This window comes from Hemiscyllium ocellatum, chromosome 7 (genome assembly GCF_020745735.1).
Source record: "Hemiscyllium ocellatum isolate sHemOce1 chromosome 7, sHemOce1.pat.X.cur, whole genome shotgun sequence".
NCBI lineage: Eukaryota > Metazoa > Chordata > Chondrichthyes > Orectolobiformes > Hemiscylliidae > Hemiscyllium > Hemiscyllium ocellatum.
The window spans coordinates 110,763,346-110,784,140 of NC_083407.1; the positions used below are offsets into that span (position 1 = coordinate 110,763,346).

Consider the following 20,795-nt stretch of genomic DNA (forward strand, 5'->3'; position numbering starts at 1 on the left):
ATTTAGGAAATATTGACCAATTGCAGACTCACATCTAATGTTGGACACTGTTTTGGGTTGGTTGGGAGTGTGCTTAGTTGCTGCTGTCGTAAATTGCCAAAGGGACACGCAGTTTTGTTATGATTCTCCAGAGTCATGTTTGTATGGCCGACATGCTGGAATCGCACTGGCACTAAAATTATATTTCAAAAGCAGTTTCTCATTTGAGGAATCTAGTAGGAATTCACTTAAATTACTTTCAAGTTCACCTCAGGAAGAACATTGAGCATTTGCACAGAAAGGAGAATTCCAGCCTGAATCTGGGATATATATATGAACCCCAGTCACAAAAGAGGAACATCCATTGTCCAGCGTTACAGAACAATGGGTTCCCCTTGGCAGTATATCAGACCTAAATTCTGTTGCTTATCATCAATAAAATTGGGATCCCACTCTGTACCATCCACTAAACTGTCTTCAGGGGCAGGCTCCCACAATTTTAATCAAACAACCAAGTAAAGGCTCACTGGGCAAACCAGCAGCGAGGTTGACTGCTTTTTCCTCACAGCTTTCTCTCATCTCTGAGCTGGCCCTTTTCACGTGAGCCTCTTTAATGTCAGGCACTAAGATGGAATGTTTCTTGTTACCATTTCCACAGAGACCCCAGTGCACAGCAGTGATGCGGGATCATTAGTTTATTGCTGGCAGTTCCTTGTCATTGATCCTAACCAGGCATACTTCTGACAAACCAGCATACATTCTGAGTCACTCCTGATCAGGACACAGCTCTACACACAGATGCGGACTCGCAGTATCTCATGACCTCTGGTCTCAAGCTGCCCCTGCCCCACATTCTCCACCACTGGCCATTTTCACTGCTTCCCTTTGTTTCTTTCTGTTGATTGTGGAGATTGATCCCTCCCACTATCCTGGCTCCCTGAGATCCTATACCCTTCCAGTGAATGAGTGTACCAAGTAATTTCAAGCTGGAAGGGTGAGGGGAATGGCTCACGAGCAGGGTACAGTGTGACATGCCCTTTGCTTGCTCAATGTTTCAACCTTGACCAGGGACCAGTAGCTCATTTAGACCTTGATTGAGACTGGGTCACAGCCAGATCTCATTTCAGTGCTGACCTGTTACAGCTGTTGGAGACAGGATATTTTCAGCCCATCTGTCTCGCTTGGACTAAGCTCAAGGTTGTGGAAATTCAAGGCAGTCGGTGGCTTAACGTACTATCCGACTTCACAATGCCAAGAACCAGGAGTGTTGGGCTCCTGTTTGATGTGTCACCATAAATGAGTATAAATTACAATCTTTCCAGTTTTATTCTACCAGGGCTCACATCAATAAAGGGTAACAGAGGCATTTGTGTAATGTGACAGCCTGTTGGGGTGAACGCTGACTTTGTGTAATGGGAGAAGCATTTCAGAAACTTGGTTCAAACTTGAATCTTTGTGTCCGTCCACATCTACATTGTCACCTTCTTACACTGTTAAGGGAGTGCTGCTTATTGCCGCAAATGCTTTGTATCAGCTCTTTCAAAGGCATTCTCACCTCGGAGTCAGAAAAGTTTGTGGGTTTAAGCTCTATTTCAGAGACTTGAGACACAATTCAGATTGAAGTTCCCAGTTCAGTACTGAGGGAGTGCTGCACTGTCGACTTGGCTTTTTCAGGAGTGACATTGATGGTACCTGTCCTCTCAGGGTATTTCTATAAGAAGAACCCCATGGCGTATTTGACAATGTGTAATCTCTGACAACGATCACAAAAAGAAAAAAAAACACTTCATCTGTGTATTATTAGATTGCCAGCTGCGGGATCTTGCTGTCCACTTGCTGACTGACACATTTTGTACAATGAAACAGTGGCAAAGCCTCAAATCACCGAGTGGACCTCTGATGTCCGGGGGCAGTGAATTTGTTTTTCCCAGCAGCCATCTGTTGGGTGCCATCTTGGTGGACTCTGTGTCAAGCATGGCCTCCGCAGCCCCACTGCACTTTCTGCCAGTGATGGCAGTTCCAGGAGATGGTGCAGGATTCACAGGCTCCGACTTCTCTGCATCATTTCTCAGGCAGGCTTGCTTTCTCATTCTCTTCACCCTTTTCCAAAGCCTCTCCAATCAGTCAGCCTCCAGATGTCCCAGACCTCTTGTAGTGCTGTGGTAGTGTCCTTATCTGAGCCAAGAGTTCTGGGTTCAAGTCTGCCTGCTCCTGAGATGTGTAATAACGAGCTATTTAAAAATAAATCTCCAGTCATCCACAACGGTCTCCCAGTTTGCAGTGTCAATGACCACCATCTTCATTCCTTGCTTGCAGGTGTCCATGCAGCAAAGGCATGAGCATCCAGCAGCTAATGAAAGGTGCTACATAAATGCATTTTCCTTTTGAAGTGGCTTACATACAGTTACCAAAGAGGAGCCTTCAGGAATAGTGATTGCAGCAAAGCGCTTGATTTTAAAAGCACTGCGATATCAAAACTAATTACTGAATTTCTCTAGCTATCTGTGAAGAAAGAAACTCTCATTTGCCTAGATTAATAACACATCCAGAAATAATTTGTAACAAAGAAGGACTGGTGCCAAATATGATTATCTTCCAGCTGTGGTGAATCATGTTTCTTTTTAGATTATGGAAACACAAATTTCACAGGATTCAGCAATTCAGCTATCAATCTTTAAACGCTAAATAACACTGAGCTAATTCAGGGCTTTAATGAATTGTATTGTATGACGACTACCCAGTAGTGCATAATGAGCAGGCATTTTGCAGCCTTGGGACTTAATAGAGTCGGTTAGTGGCATTTTTACATTGTCCTGCATGGTTTTACTGTTCAGTGAAGTAGTTCAGTAGATTATTAAACATCTTGTCTCACCCACCCATCGCTGAGGCCAAATTCAGCAAAGTTATAAGCAACGAGGAATTAATGAGGTTGCCCTAATACCTTCACTTACCTTTCTTGAAGATGGACTCACCCCACAGTCATTGCTGAGCACTCCTTAACCAATTGAGGTTTGGTAAAGCAGACAGTGGGATCCTACGCAATTGCTGTCAGGATTTGTTGCAGTGCTTATCTGACACCTGGGTGAATCTCTACACGATGGAGGTGAAATGCCTGACTCTCTCTGCATGTAAGTCTGTTGAGATTTCAGCCATTGGCCAAAGGGTTCAGAAAAGATTTAGAAGGATGTTGCTAGGGTTGGAGGATTTGAGCTATAGGGAGAGGCTGAACAGGCTGGGGCTGTTTTCCCTGGAGCGTCGGAGGCTGAGGGGTGACCTTATAGTGGTTTACAAAATTATGAGGGGCATGGATAGGGTAAATAGGCAAAGTCTTTTCCCTGGGGTCGTGGAGTCCAGAACGAGAGGGCATAGGTTTAGGGTGGGAGGGGAAAGATATAAAAGGGACCTAAGGGGCAACTTTTTCACACAGAGGGGGTACGTGTACGGAATGAGCTGCCAGAGGAAGTGGTGGAGGCTGGTACAATTGCAACATTTAAGAGGCATTTGGATGGATATATGAATAGGAAGGGTTTGGAGGGATATGGGCCGGGTGCTGGCAGGTGGGACTAGATTTGGGTTGTGATAGCTGGTTGGCATGGACGGGTTGGACCGAAGGGTCTGTTTCTGTGCTATACGTCTCTATGACTCTAAATGGGACTAGGGAGGTAGAGGAGATGTGGTGCACTGGTAATGTCACTTCACTTGTAATGCAGGGGCCCTGGCTAAGACTGGGTGCTAAATATTTCCTGCATTATTAAGGAAGGAAACAAGGGGAGGAGGGGCAGGGTTACCGGTGTTGATTAAGAAGAACATAGCAGTGCTGGAGAAAGAGGATATCTCAAATGGATCAAAGACAGAATCAGTTTGGCTTGAACCAAGGGGAAGAAAGGATACAAAAATATTTGTCAGTGTAGTTTATAGACCAATTAGTGAAAAGTATATAAAGAAAAAAATCTGCAGGAAAAATAAAGATAAATGTCAATATTATCGAGTGATTATAATGGGGGCCTTCAATTACCCAAATGGAGACTGGAAGTGTAAAGGGCTGTGGAAACAAGTGTTCCGAGATTGTATTCCGGGGAGTTTCTTGCAGAATATGTGTCCAGTCCAACAAGAAGGGTTGCACTGTTGGATCTCACCCTTGGACATGAAGTGAACCAAATGAATTAAATGTCAGTGGGGGAACAATTAGGAGACAATGATCATCGTAGCATAAGGGTCAGGATGGTGATGGAGAATGACATGCAACAATCCAAAGGACATTAACCGGTTGCCAGAGAGCTGACTTCAGTAGGGCAAGAATAAAGGTGGTTACAATTGACTGGAACAAGAGCTGATTAGGAAAAGCAGTCAATTTCAAAGCGTGGATGGCCTGGGTACAGTGAGGCATATTGGCTCAAAAGGACAAGGGAAACCCAGAACTGGATGACAAAGGAGGAGGAAATTAAGACAAAGAAGACATAACTGTGTTTAAGACAGGTAGGAGGTGGGAAATACAATTGAGAATCAAGAGGGATACCAAAGGTTGAAGGAGAAGTGAAAAGGCATATTAGAAAAGCAAAAAGGAATTGCAGAAAAGACTGGCAGGCAACAGAAAGAGTCTTCTGTAGGATGTCGACAGTAAAAGGCTGGTGAAAAGAAGTGTTTGGAGACCACAAAGAGGATTCACACATGGCTGAAGTGTTAAATGAATACTTTGCATCTGTCTTCACAAACGAGGGAGGTCACGGTGACAGAGGAGGGATCTCTTTCACTAGAAGAGTTCAAAACTGAAAAGGAAGAAGACAGGCTGGTAGTACTCAAAGTTTGCTCGGGCCGAGGACCCCAACCCCAACCCGAACCCTCTGCCAAGAATCTTGAAGGAAGAAACAATGGAAATTACAGGGGTACTGGCCACTCTTTCAATCTTTCCCGGACCCTGGAGAACTACCAGACAACTGAAAAATTGCAAACACTTGACCAGGTTGACACTGAAAGGATGGTTCCTCTCCTGGGAGAATCTCGAAATAGAGATCCCAGTTTAAAAACAGAAGGTTGTCCACAGACCCCACCACCAGGGATATATTTCCCTCCCCTCCCCTATCAGCATTCCGGAAAGACCACTCCGTCCGTGACTCCCTCGTCAGATCCACACCCCCACCAACCCAACCTCCACTCCCGGCACCTTCCCCTGCAACCGCAAGAAATGCAAAACTTGCGCACACAACTCCCCCCGCACTTCCCTTCAAGGCCCCAAGGGATCCTTCCATATCTGTCACAAATTCACCTGCACCTCCACACACATCATTTACTGCATCTGCTGCACCCGATGTGGCCTCCTCTATATTGGGGAGACAGGCCGCCTACTTGCGGAACGTTTCAGAGAACTCCTCTGGGACACCCGGACCAACCAACCCAACCACCCCGTGGCTCAACACTTTAACTCCTCCTCCCACTCCACCAAGGACATGCAGGTCCTTGGTCTCCTCCATCGCCAGACCATAGCAACATGATGCCTGGAGGAAGTGCGCCTCATCTTCCGCCTAGGAACCCTCCAACCACAAGGGATGAATGCAGATTTCTCCAGCTTCCTCATTTCCCCTCCCCCCACCTTGTCTCAGTCCCAACCTTCAGACTCAGCACCGGCTTCTTGACCTGCAATCTTCTTCCTGACCTCTCCACCCCCACCCCCACTCCGGCCTATCACCCTCACCTTGACCTCCTTCCACCTATCGCATTCTCAACGCCCCTCCCCCAAGTCCCTCCTCCCTACCTTTTATCTTAGCCCGCTTGGCACACCCTCCCCATTCCTGAAGAAGGGCTCAGGCCCGAAACGTCGATTCTCCTGCTCTTTGGATGCTGCCTGACCTGCTGCGCTTTTCCAGCAACACATGTTTCAGCTCTGATCTCCAGCATTTCCAGTCCTCACTTTCTCCTAGTTGTCCATTTAAGACAGAGATGAGGAGACATTCTTTTCTTGCAGAATTTTTGGAATTCCCTTCATCAAGAGGCAGTGGGTGCAGTATCTGGAAATGTCTTTAGAGCAAGGGTGGATAGCCTCTTGATTAGATTAGATTAGATTACTTACAGTGTGGAAACAGGCCCTTCGGCCCAACAAGTCCACACCGACCCGCCGAAGCACAACCCACCCATACCTTACATTTACCCCTTACCTAACACTACGGGCAATTTAGCATGGCCAATTCACCTGACCCGCACATCTTTGGACTGTGGGAGGAAACCGGAGCACCCGGAGGAAACCCACGCAGACACGGGGAGAATGTGCAAACTCCACACAGTCAGTCGCCTGAGTCGGGAATTGAACCCGGGTCTCAGGCGCTGTGAGACAGCAGTGCTAACCACTGTGCCACCATGCCGCCCAATTTGGTTCTTGATTACCAAAAGTTGAAAGATTATCGGGGGGATGCGGGAATGTAGGGTAGAGGTTAATATGAGTTCAGCCATGATTTTATTGAACGGCAGGGGCAGGCCTGAAGGGCCGAATGGCCTACTCTTCTTGTGCATATTACGACCTGAGTCAGGAAAGGTTAGAAGGAAAAGCCCATTAATTACAGACCAGTCTGTTTAACTCCAGTGGGTGGGAAAGCTTATAGAAGCACTTGTATGGTGGGAAAAGGTGGGTTGATTAGGAAGAATCAGCATGGATTTCAAAAGAGAAAATAGTGTTCATCTATCTTGCTGGAGTTCTTTGAAGAGTTAATCGAGATATTGACTCTAATTCTGTTGCTGTGGTATACGTCGATATCCAGAAGTTGATTCAATGCCACACAACAGATTTGTGAAGACGGTTATAGATCGTGGTAGAAAAGGGACAGTAGCAACGTTGACACAAAATTGGGTGAGTGACAGGAAATGGAGAGTAGTGATCATAGGGTATTTTTCAGACTTTGTCGTGGATTTCTCCAGGGGTCAGTATCTGGAACCTTGTTTTACTTGATTTATTAATAATCTGGATTTTGGTCTGCAGAGGACAATTTCAAAGTTTGCGGATGACTCTAAACTTGGAAGAAGTTTTACTGTGAGGATTTGATTTGTGCACAGGATGTGGTTGTCGCGGACAGGAGCCCCATTTATTGCCCACCCCTAATTGCCCCGAGGGCAGTTAAGAGTCACCCACATTGCTCTGGGTCTGGAGACACATGTAGGCCAGACCAGGTAAGGATGGCAGATTCCTTCTCTAAAGAACATTAGTCAATCGGGTGACTTTTTCCCAACAATCAACAATGGTTTGGTGGTCACCGTTAAAGTCTTGAATTCCAGATGTTTAATCCACCATCTGCCATGATAGGGTTCAAGAGTCTAGATTAGAGTGGTGCTGGAAAAGCGCAGCCGATCAGGCAGCATCCGAGGAGCAGGAAATCGACGTTTCGGGCAAAAGCCCTTCATCAGGAACCTGGGTCCCAGGAACATTAGTTGGATAATAGTCTTGCTACAATACCACTAAGTTGACACATCCTGCTTGAGGATAGTAGAGAAAGGACATTGACAGACAGGCAGCAGATGGGTGCGAAGTGATGCATTTTGTTTGGAAGAACATTGAAAGACAATATAAAACAAAGAGCACAATTCTAAAGGGGTGCTGGAGCAGAAGGACCTGGGTTTTTATGTGCACAGATCAGTGAAGGTGTCAAGGCAGATGATAGTACAGTATCCTCACATTTAGTGATCGGGCTAAAGTGAGGACTGCAGGTGTTGGAGATCAGAGTCAAAAACTGTCAACAAGCACCTGCTGTGCTTTTCCAATGCTACACTTTCTGACCTTAGTAATAGGGATGTAGAGTACAGAGCGAAGAAGTGATGTTGAACCTGGATAAGGTACTCTTTAACCTCAGCTGGAGCATTGCCTACAGTTGTGGGTCCCACAGTATTGGAAAGATGTGGAAGTGTTGGGGAGCGGTTTGCAAAAAGGATTCCAGAGACGAGAAACTTAACCCATCCCTAACTCCACTGATAAGGATAGATTGAAGAAGCTCTCCTTTGAGGGGAGAAAGCGAGCAGGAGATTTGATAGAGGTTTTCAGAATCCTGAACGGGCTGGATTGAGGGGAGATATGGGAGAAGCTGTTCCCACATGTGAATGGAACAAGAGCGAGAGGGCGTGGATTTAAAATGATCCTTCGAAAGAAGCAAATGGGAAGTGAGAAAAAACCCTGCTCACACAGTGAATAGTTAGGGCATGGAATGCACTGCCTGGAATTGTGGTGAAGGCCAGTTCATTTGAGATATTCAAGACAGATTTGGATGACTATTTAAGGAGAAATAATTTACAACAATATAGGTACAAAGCAGCTAATTGGCAGTATGCAATGATGATCATTTGAAGAGCCAGGGCAAACACAGTGGGCTGAATGGCCTCCTCCTGCACCGTAATATTTCTGTGTTTCTGTGATTGTTGTAAAAGTCCATTTGGTTCACTACTGTCCTTCAGGGAGGGAGATCTGCTGTCCCTACCTGGTCTGGCCTGTATTGCTTCCAGAGCCACATCAGTGTGGCTGACTCTTCACCCCCTGAAATGGTCTAGCAAGCAACTCCGTTCAGGGGAGATGAGGGAAAACATTCTCCCTATGCTTGCTGCTCCTCGCTCTCAGGAATCCACGCTGGGGGTAGATGTTTGCGCTGATATTAATGGGCCGCCTACTGATAGGTTTTGAAGACCTGGCGGTCTTTAGCCTCTGGGCTCCAGTGCAGATCGTAAAGGGACCATATGTCAGAGTGCCAGCAGCAAGAGATTCCTGCAAGCAGAGTCTACGTGGCAAGAGACTGCACACTGCCTAATGAGGCTATAGCCCCGGGCCGTAGAACAGCATATGCTAATGTGTGTATATCAGTGCGTGTGTGAGTGCAGGGAGATGTGAAAATGAGCAAAGAATAGGAGCAGTCATGTGCTTATGGGTGATCTCTAATCTCACTCCTCACCATCCCTCTATGACATTCAGTCCTGAATGACAACAGCAGCAATTGCATTTAAATAGCAGCTTTCACGCAAGGAAACATGCCTTGGCGGAGTGTCATCAGACAATATTTAACACACTGAGCTGTGTAAGAAGCCACTAAGGTAGTGTTGACCAAAGCATATGGGAAAGGCAGAAGGAGGAAATTGCAGAGCATCACTGAGGCTCCATAACAAAATCTAGCATCCATATAGTCCCTTTAATGCAGAGGCGGTGTCTGGAGACATAGATGAATTGCATCGGTGTTTGCTCTGGCCACTCAACAAATGTTTGCTGCTGGAGCTCCCTCGTACCTGTGGGTCAGCTGAACGGAGTAATATGCAGTACCAGTGCCCTGCCAGCACTAGTCACTGTTTTGAGGGAGAGGTGCTCCATTGTCCTGTTAGTTCTGATCTGATTATCACTAAAGCAGTGCGTTCCAATGCTCAGTCGCCCCAGTGTTCAAGTGTCACAGCCCATTGTGGAATTTGAAGCTTGATTTGTAGTCAACTGATCCTCTGTGTTCCAGCAACCTGTTAGGTTGATAAGGAGGGAATGAATGGTTTCTCAGTTAGCATGCCCTGAGAAGTTATGAAAGGGAGAAAATGAACAACATTAGAAAAACACTTCAGAGAAAGTTTAAAGCAGGGATTGATGTATGTGTTGCATGTCAGATTAGCAGGTCATTCATTGTGCGGTGGTTCATGGGGTCACAACACTTACATAACAACAGCTACTGTGTGTGAACAATAATGCATCATGTATGCAGCGTGCTTCGAGATGTTTCCATGGTGCTATTAGGTTGCTATACAAAGGCAGCCATTCCTCCTTTGAAAACCATTCCTATCACGAGTTCACAATTAATCTAAATTGCCACTGATGCTGCACATTAATAATCTGACTAACGCTTGCAGTTCTGATGTATTATTTATGGAATAAGCAACAGCCCATGTGTGACTGAAGCCGGGTGATTAATTCACTCCGTTCCATTCGATGAGGCAGTACGAGCAAGGCCGTGGACCCTGGCTTTACCGAGAGTCGAACTGGTTCATTTTCATTAATCATATCGGGCGAATATTGAAATGACTTTTGCCTGACATTTATTTTAATGGCCTGCAATAGAAACACTGAAGAAGACGGAAGGACTTCAAAGATCCATGTCTGCTGGCCTGTTCCACTATAGTGGTGGCAGGAATGCAACAGGAACAAATCCAACCAAGACTGGAAGCAAGATACACTACATATCTTCCCTTCACTTGAAATTTGCCACCGTGATAGGGTCCCCGCTGGTGGAAGGGACTGAGTTGGGCCTTGGGTGGGGGCTGGGAAACAAAGCTTCTGGGAGATTACAATGACTGAGGAGGACTTTACAATTAGGGAACCTGGGCACTGTCTTACCAATCTCCGAGCATTACACATTCAAGACTGGCAAACAGAGATCTCGCGGTCCATGAAAGTATGCCTCTGCAGTGCTGCTTTGTCACTGTGTTCAGTATGACCTGCAGGAAGGTAGCAGTTGCCAGTGTAACTTGGGGTCACAGCCTTGTGGAGATCCTTTGTAAGTAGCCTTCTCCCTTAAAGACCAACGCTTCCATCATAACATCATCTCGATTCTGCCTCTAATGAAGGTTACAAACCGGTAGTTTCAGGGGTTAAAGGGACTCCACAGAATCAAACAGCACAGAAGGAAGTTGTTCAGCCCATCATGTCTGTATTTGCTGTTTGTTGAGGTTGTCCAATTAACCCCATATCCCTGCTCTGTCCCTTTTTAACTCCGCTTTATTTCTTTTACAAGTGTTTATCCACATTGCTTCTTCAAGTTATCATTGAATCTGCTTCAGTCTCCTGGCCAAGTATTACATTAAAGATTAAATCTGCTAATCAAAGCTCCTCTGCATTTATCCAGAGCCTTTTCCAAACCCAGGGACATCTCAAGTCACTTTCTGAATCAACTCCATCCCCCTGAAGTGATTTGTTTTCCTCTGGCAGTTGCTCGGGATGGTGGATGACTTGCTTTGGTGGATTTGGAGTTGGTGGGTTCTGAATTGGCTAGTAAGCCCATTATGTGGTCTGCAGACTCCGCTGCGTGTGGGAGGAGTCAAGTGGATGAACTTTCAGGAGATGCGCATGCTCCCTCCAACACCTTGACTTCACCTCTGCATGTTCCCAGTGACACGTGACTCAATGAACCTTCCGGAATGATCCATCTGCATTTTGGTCAGTCAGGTCCTATGAGCCACTTGAGATGTTTGACCTCCTCAAGCAAGCTGTGAGGGTATCTGTGAAGCGTTATTTTGATGTCCTTCCCGGAACCTTCCGCCACAATTGGGTTTTGAGTCAACGATGGACAGTTCAGCCTACACTGCCTTCAATCCGAAATCAAAGTCACTCAGAGAGCGGTGACTTAGTTAGTGCCAGCAACTAACTCTGGTGTGTGTGCGCACTCACTCAGAAACTGAGCTTCAGGTTATTGTCAACTCTTTCTCTGAAGCATGTGAGTCAATGGGCCTTTCCCAAGGCACCAGAAAGCAGCCCCCACACCACAACAACCTCTTGTCATCAATTAAGATGACTGGCACTGTGGATCGTTTCCCATATCTTGGGAGTCTTCACTTAATGAATAATAAGACATGATGATAGAATTCACAAATGCCTCCCATGTGCTAGCTCAGTCTTGGAGAGACTGAGGAAAAGAATATTAGAGGACCTCGATTTCAAAGCTGAGACTAATCTCATGGTTACAAGACAGCAGTGCCCTCACATTCCTACGTGCGTCAGACGCTTGAATGACCTCCACTGGCACCTCAAAGAATTGGAGAAGAGCCAGCGATGGTGCCTTTTACAAAATGCTCCAAATACAATGGCAGGAAAGCGAGTCCATCACCAACATCCTTTCCCAAGCCAACGTCCCTCGTCCGAGTACTAATTACTCATGTGAAGAGTAACCATTGGAGTTGCATTGCAAACCTGGCAGACTATTTGATTCCCACGAACAATGAAATATCTTCCCTGAAATCTGCGGACCTTGCCTAGCCTGGCCTACCTGTGACTGCAGACCCACAGCAATGACTTTTAATAGCACTCTCGACACTTCGGCATAGCTGCCAGTGCTCAGGTCCTATGAACAAATTTAAAAAGGAAAATTCAACATAAAAGTTCTTTCAAGGTTAAATAGTGTGATGGGATCTTTTACATCCAGCTGCTTGGGAAGCATAGAAAATAGGACCAGGTGTGGGCCTTTCAGCTTTTCGAGCCTGCTCAGGTATTGAATCTGATCATGGCTGATCTTACAATGCAATCCTCTGTTCCTGCTATCTCTCCATACCCTTTCATCCCTTTTGATCTGTGGTTGAAGAAACATCTCCCCATCTCAGTCAGAAATAGGCTCACCTATAGCCTTAGACTGTGAACCCCTGTCATCGGGGACATCCTTGCTGCTTTTACTCTGTCTGGTCCTGCTAGAGTTTCATAGGTTTCTATGAGACCATGCCCACCAGATTCTTCTCAACTCCGGTGAACATAGTCCTCCCAGGGAAAGCAGGGCATTGGTATGACATCTCATCTGAAACGTCTATGACATTCTGCTACCTCTGGCTGTGTCACCATGTTTGATGCAGATTGATTCATTTTAAGGAATCTTTCTGCAGGATGCCATAAAACCTCCAGGTGAACATTCAGACCATCCTTGTTGAGGAGGATGGTTGTTCCTGGACTGAAGAGCGTTGTATCCATGGCACATGGCCACAAATATTGTGCAACGCAAAATTAAATGGTAGCCCTTTAGGAGCTACTGCATTTCCTAAAACCAGGTTCTCTCTCCCGCCCCACCCCCCTCCCTCACCTCCCCAAGTACCAACTCTCTGTCCAGGTTGGTATAGCTTCCACAGAATGGATTGATCGCCCCTGGCTATACAGGTCAATAATAAAGGTGTGCTGGCTGTTTTATACAGACCGTGGTAGGTGTGAAGTAGGCTTCAGTGGGAACTGCAAGCTACACTCGGAGTTGACAAATTTTAATAAAACAAGTGGGCGGCACGGTGGCTCAGTGGCTAGCACTGCTGCCTCACAGCACCAGGGTCCCAGGTTCAATTCCAGCCTCGGACCGACTGTCTGTGTGGTGTTTGCACATTCTCCCTGTGTCTGCATGGGTTTCCTCCGGGTGCTCCAACTTCGTCAGGTGAATTGGCCATGCTAAATTGCTTAAAAATGAGTTGCTGGAAAAGCGCAGCAGGTCAGGCAGCATCAACGGAACAGGAGAATCGATGTTTCTTCAGGAAACATAAGCCCTTCTTCAGGAATGAGGAAGGTGTGCCAGGCAGGCTAAGATAAAAGGTAGGGAGGAGGGACTTGGGGGAGGGGCGTTGGGAATGCGATAGGTGGAAGGAGGTTAAGGTGAGGTGGCCTGTCTCCCCAATGTAGAGGAGGCCACATCGGGTGCAGCAGATGCAGTTAATGATGTGTGTGGAGGTGCAGGTGAATTTGTGGCAGATATGAAAGAATCCCTTGGGGCCTTGGAGGGAAGTGAGTGTGGAGGTGTGGGCGCAAGTTTGCATTTCTTGCGGTTGCAGGGGAATGTGCTGGGAGTGGAGGTTGGGTTGGTGGGGGTGTGTGGATCTGACGAGGGAGTCGCGGAGGGAGTGGTCTTTCCGGAATGCTGATGGGGTGGGGAGGGAAATATATCCTTGGTGGTGAGGTCTGTTTGGAGTTGGCAGAAATGTCGAAGGATGATACGATGTATCTGGAGGTTGGTGGGGTGGTAGGTGAGGACCATTGGGGGTCTGTCCTGGTGGTGATTGGAGGGGCGGGGTTCAAGGAGGACCAATTCCAATACTGAACAACCCAGATGGCAGCCTCCTTCAAAGACCGCAATTTCCCCTCAGACGTGGTTGACGATGCTTTCCACTGCATCTCCTCCGCCCTGCAACCGCACGAAATGCAAAACTTGCGCCCACACCTCCCCCCTCACTTCCCGCCAAAGCCCCAAGGGATCCTTCCGTATCCACCACAAATTCACCTGCACCTCCACACACATCATTAACTGCATCCGCTGCACCCGATGTGGCCTCCTCTACATTGGGGAGACAGGCCGCCTACTTGCGGAAGGTTTCAGAGGACACTTCTGGGACACCCGCTCCAACCAACCCAACCACTCTGTGGCTCAACACTTTAACTCCCCCTCCCACTCCACCAAGTACATGCAGGTCCTTGGCCTCCTCCATCGCCAGACCATGGCAACATAATGGCTGGAGGAAGAGCGCCTCATTGTGGGCGGCACGGTGGCACAGTGGTTAGCACTGCTGCCTCACAGCGCCTGTAGACCCGGGCTCAATTCCCGACTCAGGCGACTGACTGTGTGGAGTTTGCACGTTCTCCCCGTGTCTGCGTGGGTTTCCTCCGGGTGCTCCGGTTTCCTCCCACAGTCACAAAGATGTGTGGGTCAGGTGAATTGGCCATCCTAAATTGCCCGTAGTGTTAGGTAAGGGGTAAATGTAGGGGTATGGGTGGGTTGCGCTTCGGCGGGTCGGTGTGGACTTGTTGGGCCGAAGGGCCTGTTTCCACACTGTAAGTCTAATCTAATCTTCCGTCTAGGAACCCTCCAACCACAAGGGATGAATACAGATTTCTCCAGCTTCCTCATTTCCCCTCCCCCCACCTTTTCTCAGTCCCAACCGCCTTCTTGACCTGCAATCTTCTTCCCAACCTCTCCGCCCCACCCCCTCTCCGGCCTACCACCCTCACCTTAACCTCTTCCACCTATCGCATTCCCAACGCCCCTCCTCCAAGTCCCTCCTCCCTACCTTTTATCTTAGCCCGCTTGGCACACCCTCCTCATTCTTGAAGAAGGGCTTATGCTCGAAACGTCGATTCTCCTGCTCCTTGGATGCTGCCTGACCTGCTGCGCTTTTCCAGCAATACATTTTTAAGCTCTGATCTCCAGCATCTGCAGTCCTCACTTTCTCCTTTTTCATGCTAAATTGCCCATAGTGTTAGGTGCATTAGTCAGAGGGAAAAAGGTCTGCGTGGTTTACTCTTCAGAGGGTCAGTGTGGACTTGTTGGGCCGAAGGGCCTGTTTCCACTGTTGGTAATCTAAACAGTTGTAAGTACTGGAAATGAAAATGAATTGAGACAGTGATTCTGGCCCTCAGAGCTGATCAATATTTATTATGTATTCACACTTTTCCTATTTACTACTTAAACATAAATATTTAAAGTTCACTGCAAAATCAATACATAATATGTTTCATTTACTTGCTATTTTAAAGGAAACTTCCACCTTTGCTAACATACCGTTTATATGTTTTTTTATATTGATAGTTGAGGTGTTTGCTACTAAGGTTGCACAGTTGAAGACATTATTCCGTCGTCTGTGACTGTTTGAGTGCATGCTCTGGATAGGTTTTCTCTGGATAGGTTATTACAGAGAGTCAGACGTAAAGGGTGATGCTGAAAAAGCACAGCAGGTCAGGCAGCATCCGAGGAGCAGGAGAGTCGACGTTTTGGGCGTAAGCCCTTTTCCTGAAGAGCTTGTGCCCGAAACGTCAAACCTGCTGCCTGACCTGCTGTGCTTTTCCAGCGCCACCCTTTTCGACTCTGACTCTCCAGCAGCTGCAGCCCTCACTTTCTTCTATTACAGAAAGTCCTCATTTAATATTGCCTTTTAAAACATGATTTCATTTGAATGTTGTTTTCATGTTAGGCCTATTTGTTTGCATGACATTACAATTTCCAGTTTTACGTAGTCTGTTGTGCGTGACTGATGTCATGACCAGATTGGTGCTGTGAGAATTCATAGTTTTTCTCAAGAGTCAGCAAACTACCAAAGCCTGTGAATTTTTAAAGGCGAATTTATATAGCAAGGCAAGGAAGCTGGAGTAATGTGAGACCAGCAAAGGAGAGTGATAAAGGGGAGATTATGGGCAACGAGAGAGCAAAACAGAGACTGAAAAATAAAGGAGAGACCCAATAGGGAAGGAGAGACAGAGACCAAGAGAGAAAGGAGAGATGAGGAGGCAGAACCAATGAGAAAAGAGAATTTGGTAAAAGCGGGTGGAGAGACAGAGAGAGAGAGAGGGAGAGAGAGTGAGAGAGAGAGAGAGAGACGCATGTTGAAGTTTATAAATTTGTTAATGTAAACTTCTACAGTATTACAGTTAATGTTCAATGAATTACAGAGCAACCTCAATTATCCAAACGACACGGGCGGGGAGTATTTTGTTTAGATAATCGACTGTTCGGATAACACAGTTTACCCAAGCATCGGGACCTTGAGATCTTGTTTGGATAATTGAGGTTGTACTGTATTTTGGTTTGCAAATTATTTCAGCGAGGATTGCTCGGTGCTGTGCATATATGGCACATTTTTTCAACTTGCGCGTTGTTTTGTTCTCAGACAGTAAAATGTCAAAAAGAACTTAACTCTGGATTTAGTATTGATTATTATGGGAACACATGATTTACTTAAAGTTGTTTCACTCATCTGGACAGATACATGAATAGGAAGGGTTTAGAGGGATATGGGCCGGATGTTGGCAAGTGGGACTACATTAATTTCGGATATCTGGTCAGAGTTGGACCAAAAAGTTGGTTTCCATGCTGTGCATCTCTGTGACCCTAAGGAGCAATTTGCAGGAGTGCAAGCACATCTTTACTGCACAGGATTTATTGTGCTCTCTTAACTTATAGACTGCGGATGTTATTCAAACAAAACTTGGCAAGTGGAAAACTGTGGAATCAGATAAGCTGTATGCCCTTCCCAACTATTACTTCCTATTAATGATGGAAGGTGACCTTTACCTAATTTTAAGATTCAGAATGGGATCCATTAGTGCACACTGAAATAAGGTTTCTGCTGTTAGTGGAGTGGTTGAGGTGAAAAGCATACATACAATTCAAGGTAAGCTAGATGGGTAGATGAGGGAGACAAAATTGGAAGAGGAATTTCATTGAATCATCGAATCCCTACAGTGTAGAATGAGGCCATTTGGCCCATCGATTCCACACCGACCCGCTAGACCATACCCCTCCCACACCCACCTCACTCCCCGAATTGAGTTTTTTTTAACCAAGGCTGACCTACCTAACCTGCACATACTCGACACTATAGGGCAATCTTTAGTATGGCCAATTCACCTCACCTTCACATCTTTAGACTATTGGAGGAAACTGGAGCACCCAGAGAAAACCCACAGGTTTCCCATGGAAACCCAAGGAATATTGATAAAGTGAGGTGAAATGAAGTAGAAGGAGGTTCATGTGAAACACAATAGGATTGAATAGCGTGTCCCTGCATAATTCTGTATAAAATCCTGACAGTCTATTGCTTCATGGAACAGGCTGACTCCCCAGGGATTAAAATCATTAATATAGTTTCATTTTTTTAATTTAATAAATGTTTTCAATTAATCTGTGGACCTGATTGATATAATTGTATTAAAACTGTGCAAGAGGAGCTGTGTTACCATTTCTAGACGATGGGAGTCGAAGTGTTAGGGTAATGGCCGAACAAATCAAAAGTTGTAACTTTGAATCCTTGTTTAGCCAATTGCTTTATTGGCACCATGAAACTTTATGGTTCTCGACTCAACTGATGGTATCTTGCCACCTGTATCTGTGTGGTCTCCAGCCTCACGTTGTGAGCAAAATTAGGGATAGGTGACACGTACTGCCTTGTCAATTTTGTGAGCATCCTAAGAGTGGAGAGGCAGCTGAGATAATCACAACACTGGCAAATACAGCCCGCATTTACAGCATTCGTTTCAGGCCACATGGAAAGCCTGAATGGTTTGACACTGTCCCAGCCTCTGAGGTATTACAGCAGCAGGTTCTCGGATCGTAATCTTTCCCCATTGAACTTGTGTCACGGCCGTCCCAGGTTTCGGTGTGGCCTGGACCTTGGAATGTGCCAGACTGCAGTGCTGGCAGCTCTTTATGTTGGGATAGCAACTAGTTTTGGGCACTTCCGAGCACCATTCAGCAGATAATGAATATCTGGCTGTGGGGCACGTAGGAGCAGCTTTTAAAGCAGAGTCCTGCCTTGTGGAGCTGCCCAGGGAAGAATGCCTGGTCAAAAATCCTTGCCTTTCTGTTCAGTCCTCCTTAGCAAAGCTGCATTATAGAGTACGGTGTGGAAACAGACCCTTTGGTCTGACCAGTCCATTCCAAACATAATCCCAAACTAAACTAATCCCACCTGCCTGTTGCTGGCCAATATCCCTCCAAACCCTTCCCATTCATGTAATTATCCAAATGTCTTTTACACGTTGTAATTGTACGCACATCCGCTACTTCCTCTGGAAGTCCATTCCACATGCAAACCACCCTCTGTGTAAAACAAAATTGCCCCTCATGTCTTTTTTAAATCTCCCTTCTCTCACCCTAAAAACGTGCCCCCTGGTTTTGAAATCCCCCATCCTAGAGAAAAGACGACTCCCAATAACTCTCTCTGTACCTCCCATTATTTTGTAAACTTCTATCAGTTTGTCTCTTAACCTCCTACGCTCCAGTGAAAAAAGTCCCGGCCAATCCAGCCTATCTTTATAACTCAAACCCTTCTGTACTCAGCAACATCCTGATCAATCTCTTCTGAGCCCTCTCCAGCTTAATAATCACCTTCCTATAGCTAGGTGACAAGAACTGGACACAGTATTCCAGAAGAGGCCTCATCAATGTGGGCAGACTGTTCCCCACTGCAGCTACTTTGAGGGCAGTGTGCGGAATGGGAGAGATTCTGGGTGTGCTGAAAGGAAGGAGTCTTCTCACCACCAGCCAAACGACATGACCCTGCTCGTTTCAAAGTTCTGGAGATGAGCGGTTCCACCCCTCCATCAGGATCCAGTATCGCCATTTCCTGCCGGGCCTTTTAGGATGCTGCATGTGGTTCATTGACAGGGTTTGGAAAGTTGCTGACGAGACCATTTCAGAGGGCAGTTAAGAGTGAGCACTTGTAGTGGATCTGGAGTTACTTACAAGCCAGAGTGGGTCAGAATGGCAGATTTCAGTCCCTGAAAGGTCACAGTGAACCAGACAGATTTTCACAACAATATTTAATGCTCGATTTATGTCATTCAATTTCTAAAATATTGCAATTTTGTTTGAACTGGTTGAGTGCAAGGTTTCTGGATTACTAGAGCAATAAAATTCCTGCTACGTTCCTGTGCCATGTAAACAAGGACAAAGAGTCAGTGTGGACTGGATGGAAATAAGGGACTAATTCCATGTTAGGGGGCCATCAGACTTTTGAGATGCAGCTGACATCTCCCAGTTCAAAATTGCCAAACATTAAAGTGCACCATCCAGAGGGGATTCACGCTGTCCTTGCAAAAGCATTTCTGTTTGTACACTGCAAGTCACAAGTCAACGAGTAACTTACATACGTAGCCTCAGGTGATCAGAAGACAACTATACCTGAGTGGTATTAACACAGCTCCCTTCGCACTGCAGCACTCAGTAATTTTTGGAGGCCCATTTTCCAAACACTGCTTTCCAATCTGATTCAATAATCTTGTCTTCAATCCAGTCCCAATTGGGAACAGTTGACCCTATAGTTTACCCTCCAAGTGATATATATGTGTCTGTGTTTCAAATGCAAATAAAAAAAATCGATTTGTATCTGCAGTTGATCAGTGTCGGGTGACTGTGCTGATCCTCAGCTTCCTGAACCCAGTTTTGTTTTTCCATCTGGGTTATTGTTTAAATACTTCTTAATTTTTATTTTCTTTTATTCTTTTCGTGGGGTGTGGGCAAGTTCCAGCCTTTGCTGAGCCATCCTGAATTGCTCTTGAAGTGAGTGGATTGCTCAGGGCTGTTAAAGAAATTACTATGGGTCTGGACACTTCTGTGAAGGACATCTGTGAAAGCCGTTTTTTTTCCCAAATCAACCTATTATTACACACCACTGGAGCAGGTGGGTCTTGAACGCTGGCCTCCTGATCTAGGAGTGGGAATGCTACCACTGTACCACAAGAGGAACCTCCATTGGGTTTTTCTATTTACCTGTTTTTCTAAGCAGCCTGTTCAGAGATGTGTCTACACGCCTCTTGAACAGATGGGACTTGATCCTGGGTCTACCAGACCAAAGGTAGGGACATCACAGGAGGGACCTCCAGCTGGATTTTTGCAGTGGTGGTTTCATGATGACCACAATTAAGAGCAGCTTAATATTCCAGGTTTATCAAATGAATTCCAATTTCACCAGTTTCTGTGAACAAGCAGTGTCTCCAGACCATTAACACAGGCCTTTATTTGACTCATACTATCATTACACCTTGGCCATCAGCTCCCTTCTAAGTAGTCATTGCACCGTCTTATTACCGTTGGCACCGTGTTTAACACCAAGAGATGGTCAACAACTTAAAACCACAGCTGAACTGATGCTTTTTAGGTGCAGACTCATTTCGATTTGTGTAAAGCTGCTCGATTTTCCACAGCTCAGAAAGGGATATGGTGAATGTCAGTTCACTTTATGATTAAGACTGTGTACTGAGTGAACTTTGCATCCGTGAGGTTAAAGCATCAATTCATTTTGTCATGTGTTCCCAAAGCGATCGATAGTGTAATTTTGCTATGATAATTGATTGATCAAAACCAAATTGACTGCTAAAATGTTTTGCCAATGGATCACTAATTCTTCCCCTCTTGTGTCTTAAATCATTGCAGTGTGTGCCGGCACGGAGAATAAGCTCAGCACGCTCTCTGACCTGGAGCAGCAGTATCGAGCACTCCGGAAGAATTATGAAAATTGTGAAGTTGTCATGGGCAACCTGGAGATCACGAACATCGACCGAAACCGGGACCTGTCCTTCCTGCGGGTAAGTTAGCACGAGTCACTGCACTGAGCCCAGGGCACTGGCACACTGCCTTGTGTCACACGGGCCCCAGTGGCACATGTAG

At 46.1% G+C, this 20,795-nt stretch overlaps 1 protein-coding gene across 1 annotated transcript in view; it reads left to right on the forward strand.

Moving 5' to 3' along the window:
- Nucleotides 1–20,795, forward strand: part of LOC132817270 (receptor tyrosine-protein kinase erbB-4-like) — a 956,628-nt gene that overhangs the window by 351,566 nt on the left and 584,267 nt on the right. Inside the window, exon 2 of the mRNA XM_060827652.1 lies at nt 20,562–20,713. Within this exon, the coding sequence (XP_060683635.1) occupies nt 20,562–20,713 (152 nt within the window). The remainder of the gene's footprint in view (nt 1–20,561; nt 20,714–20,795) is intronic.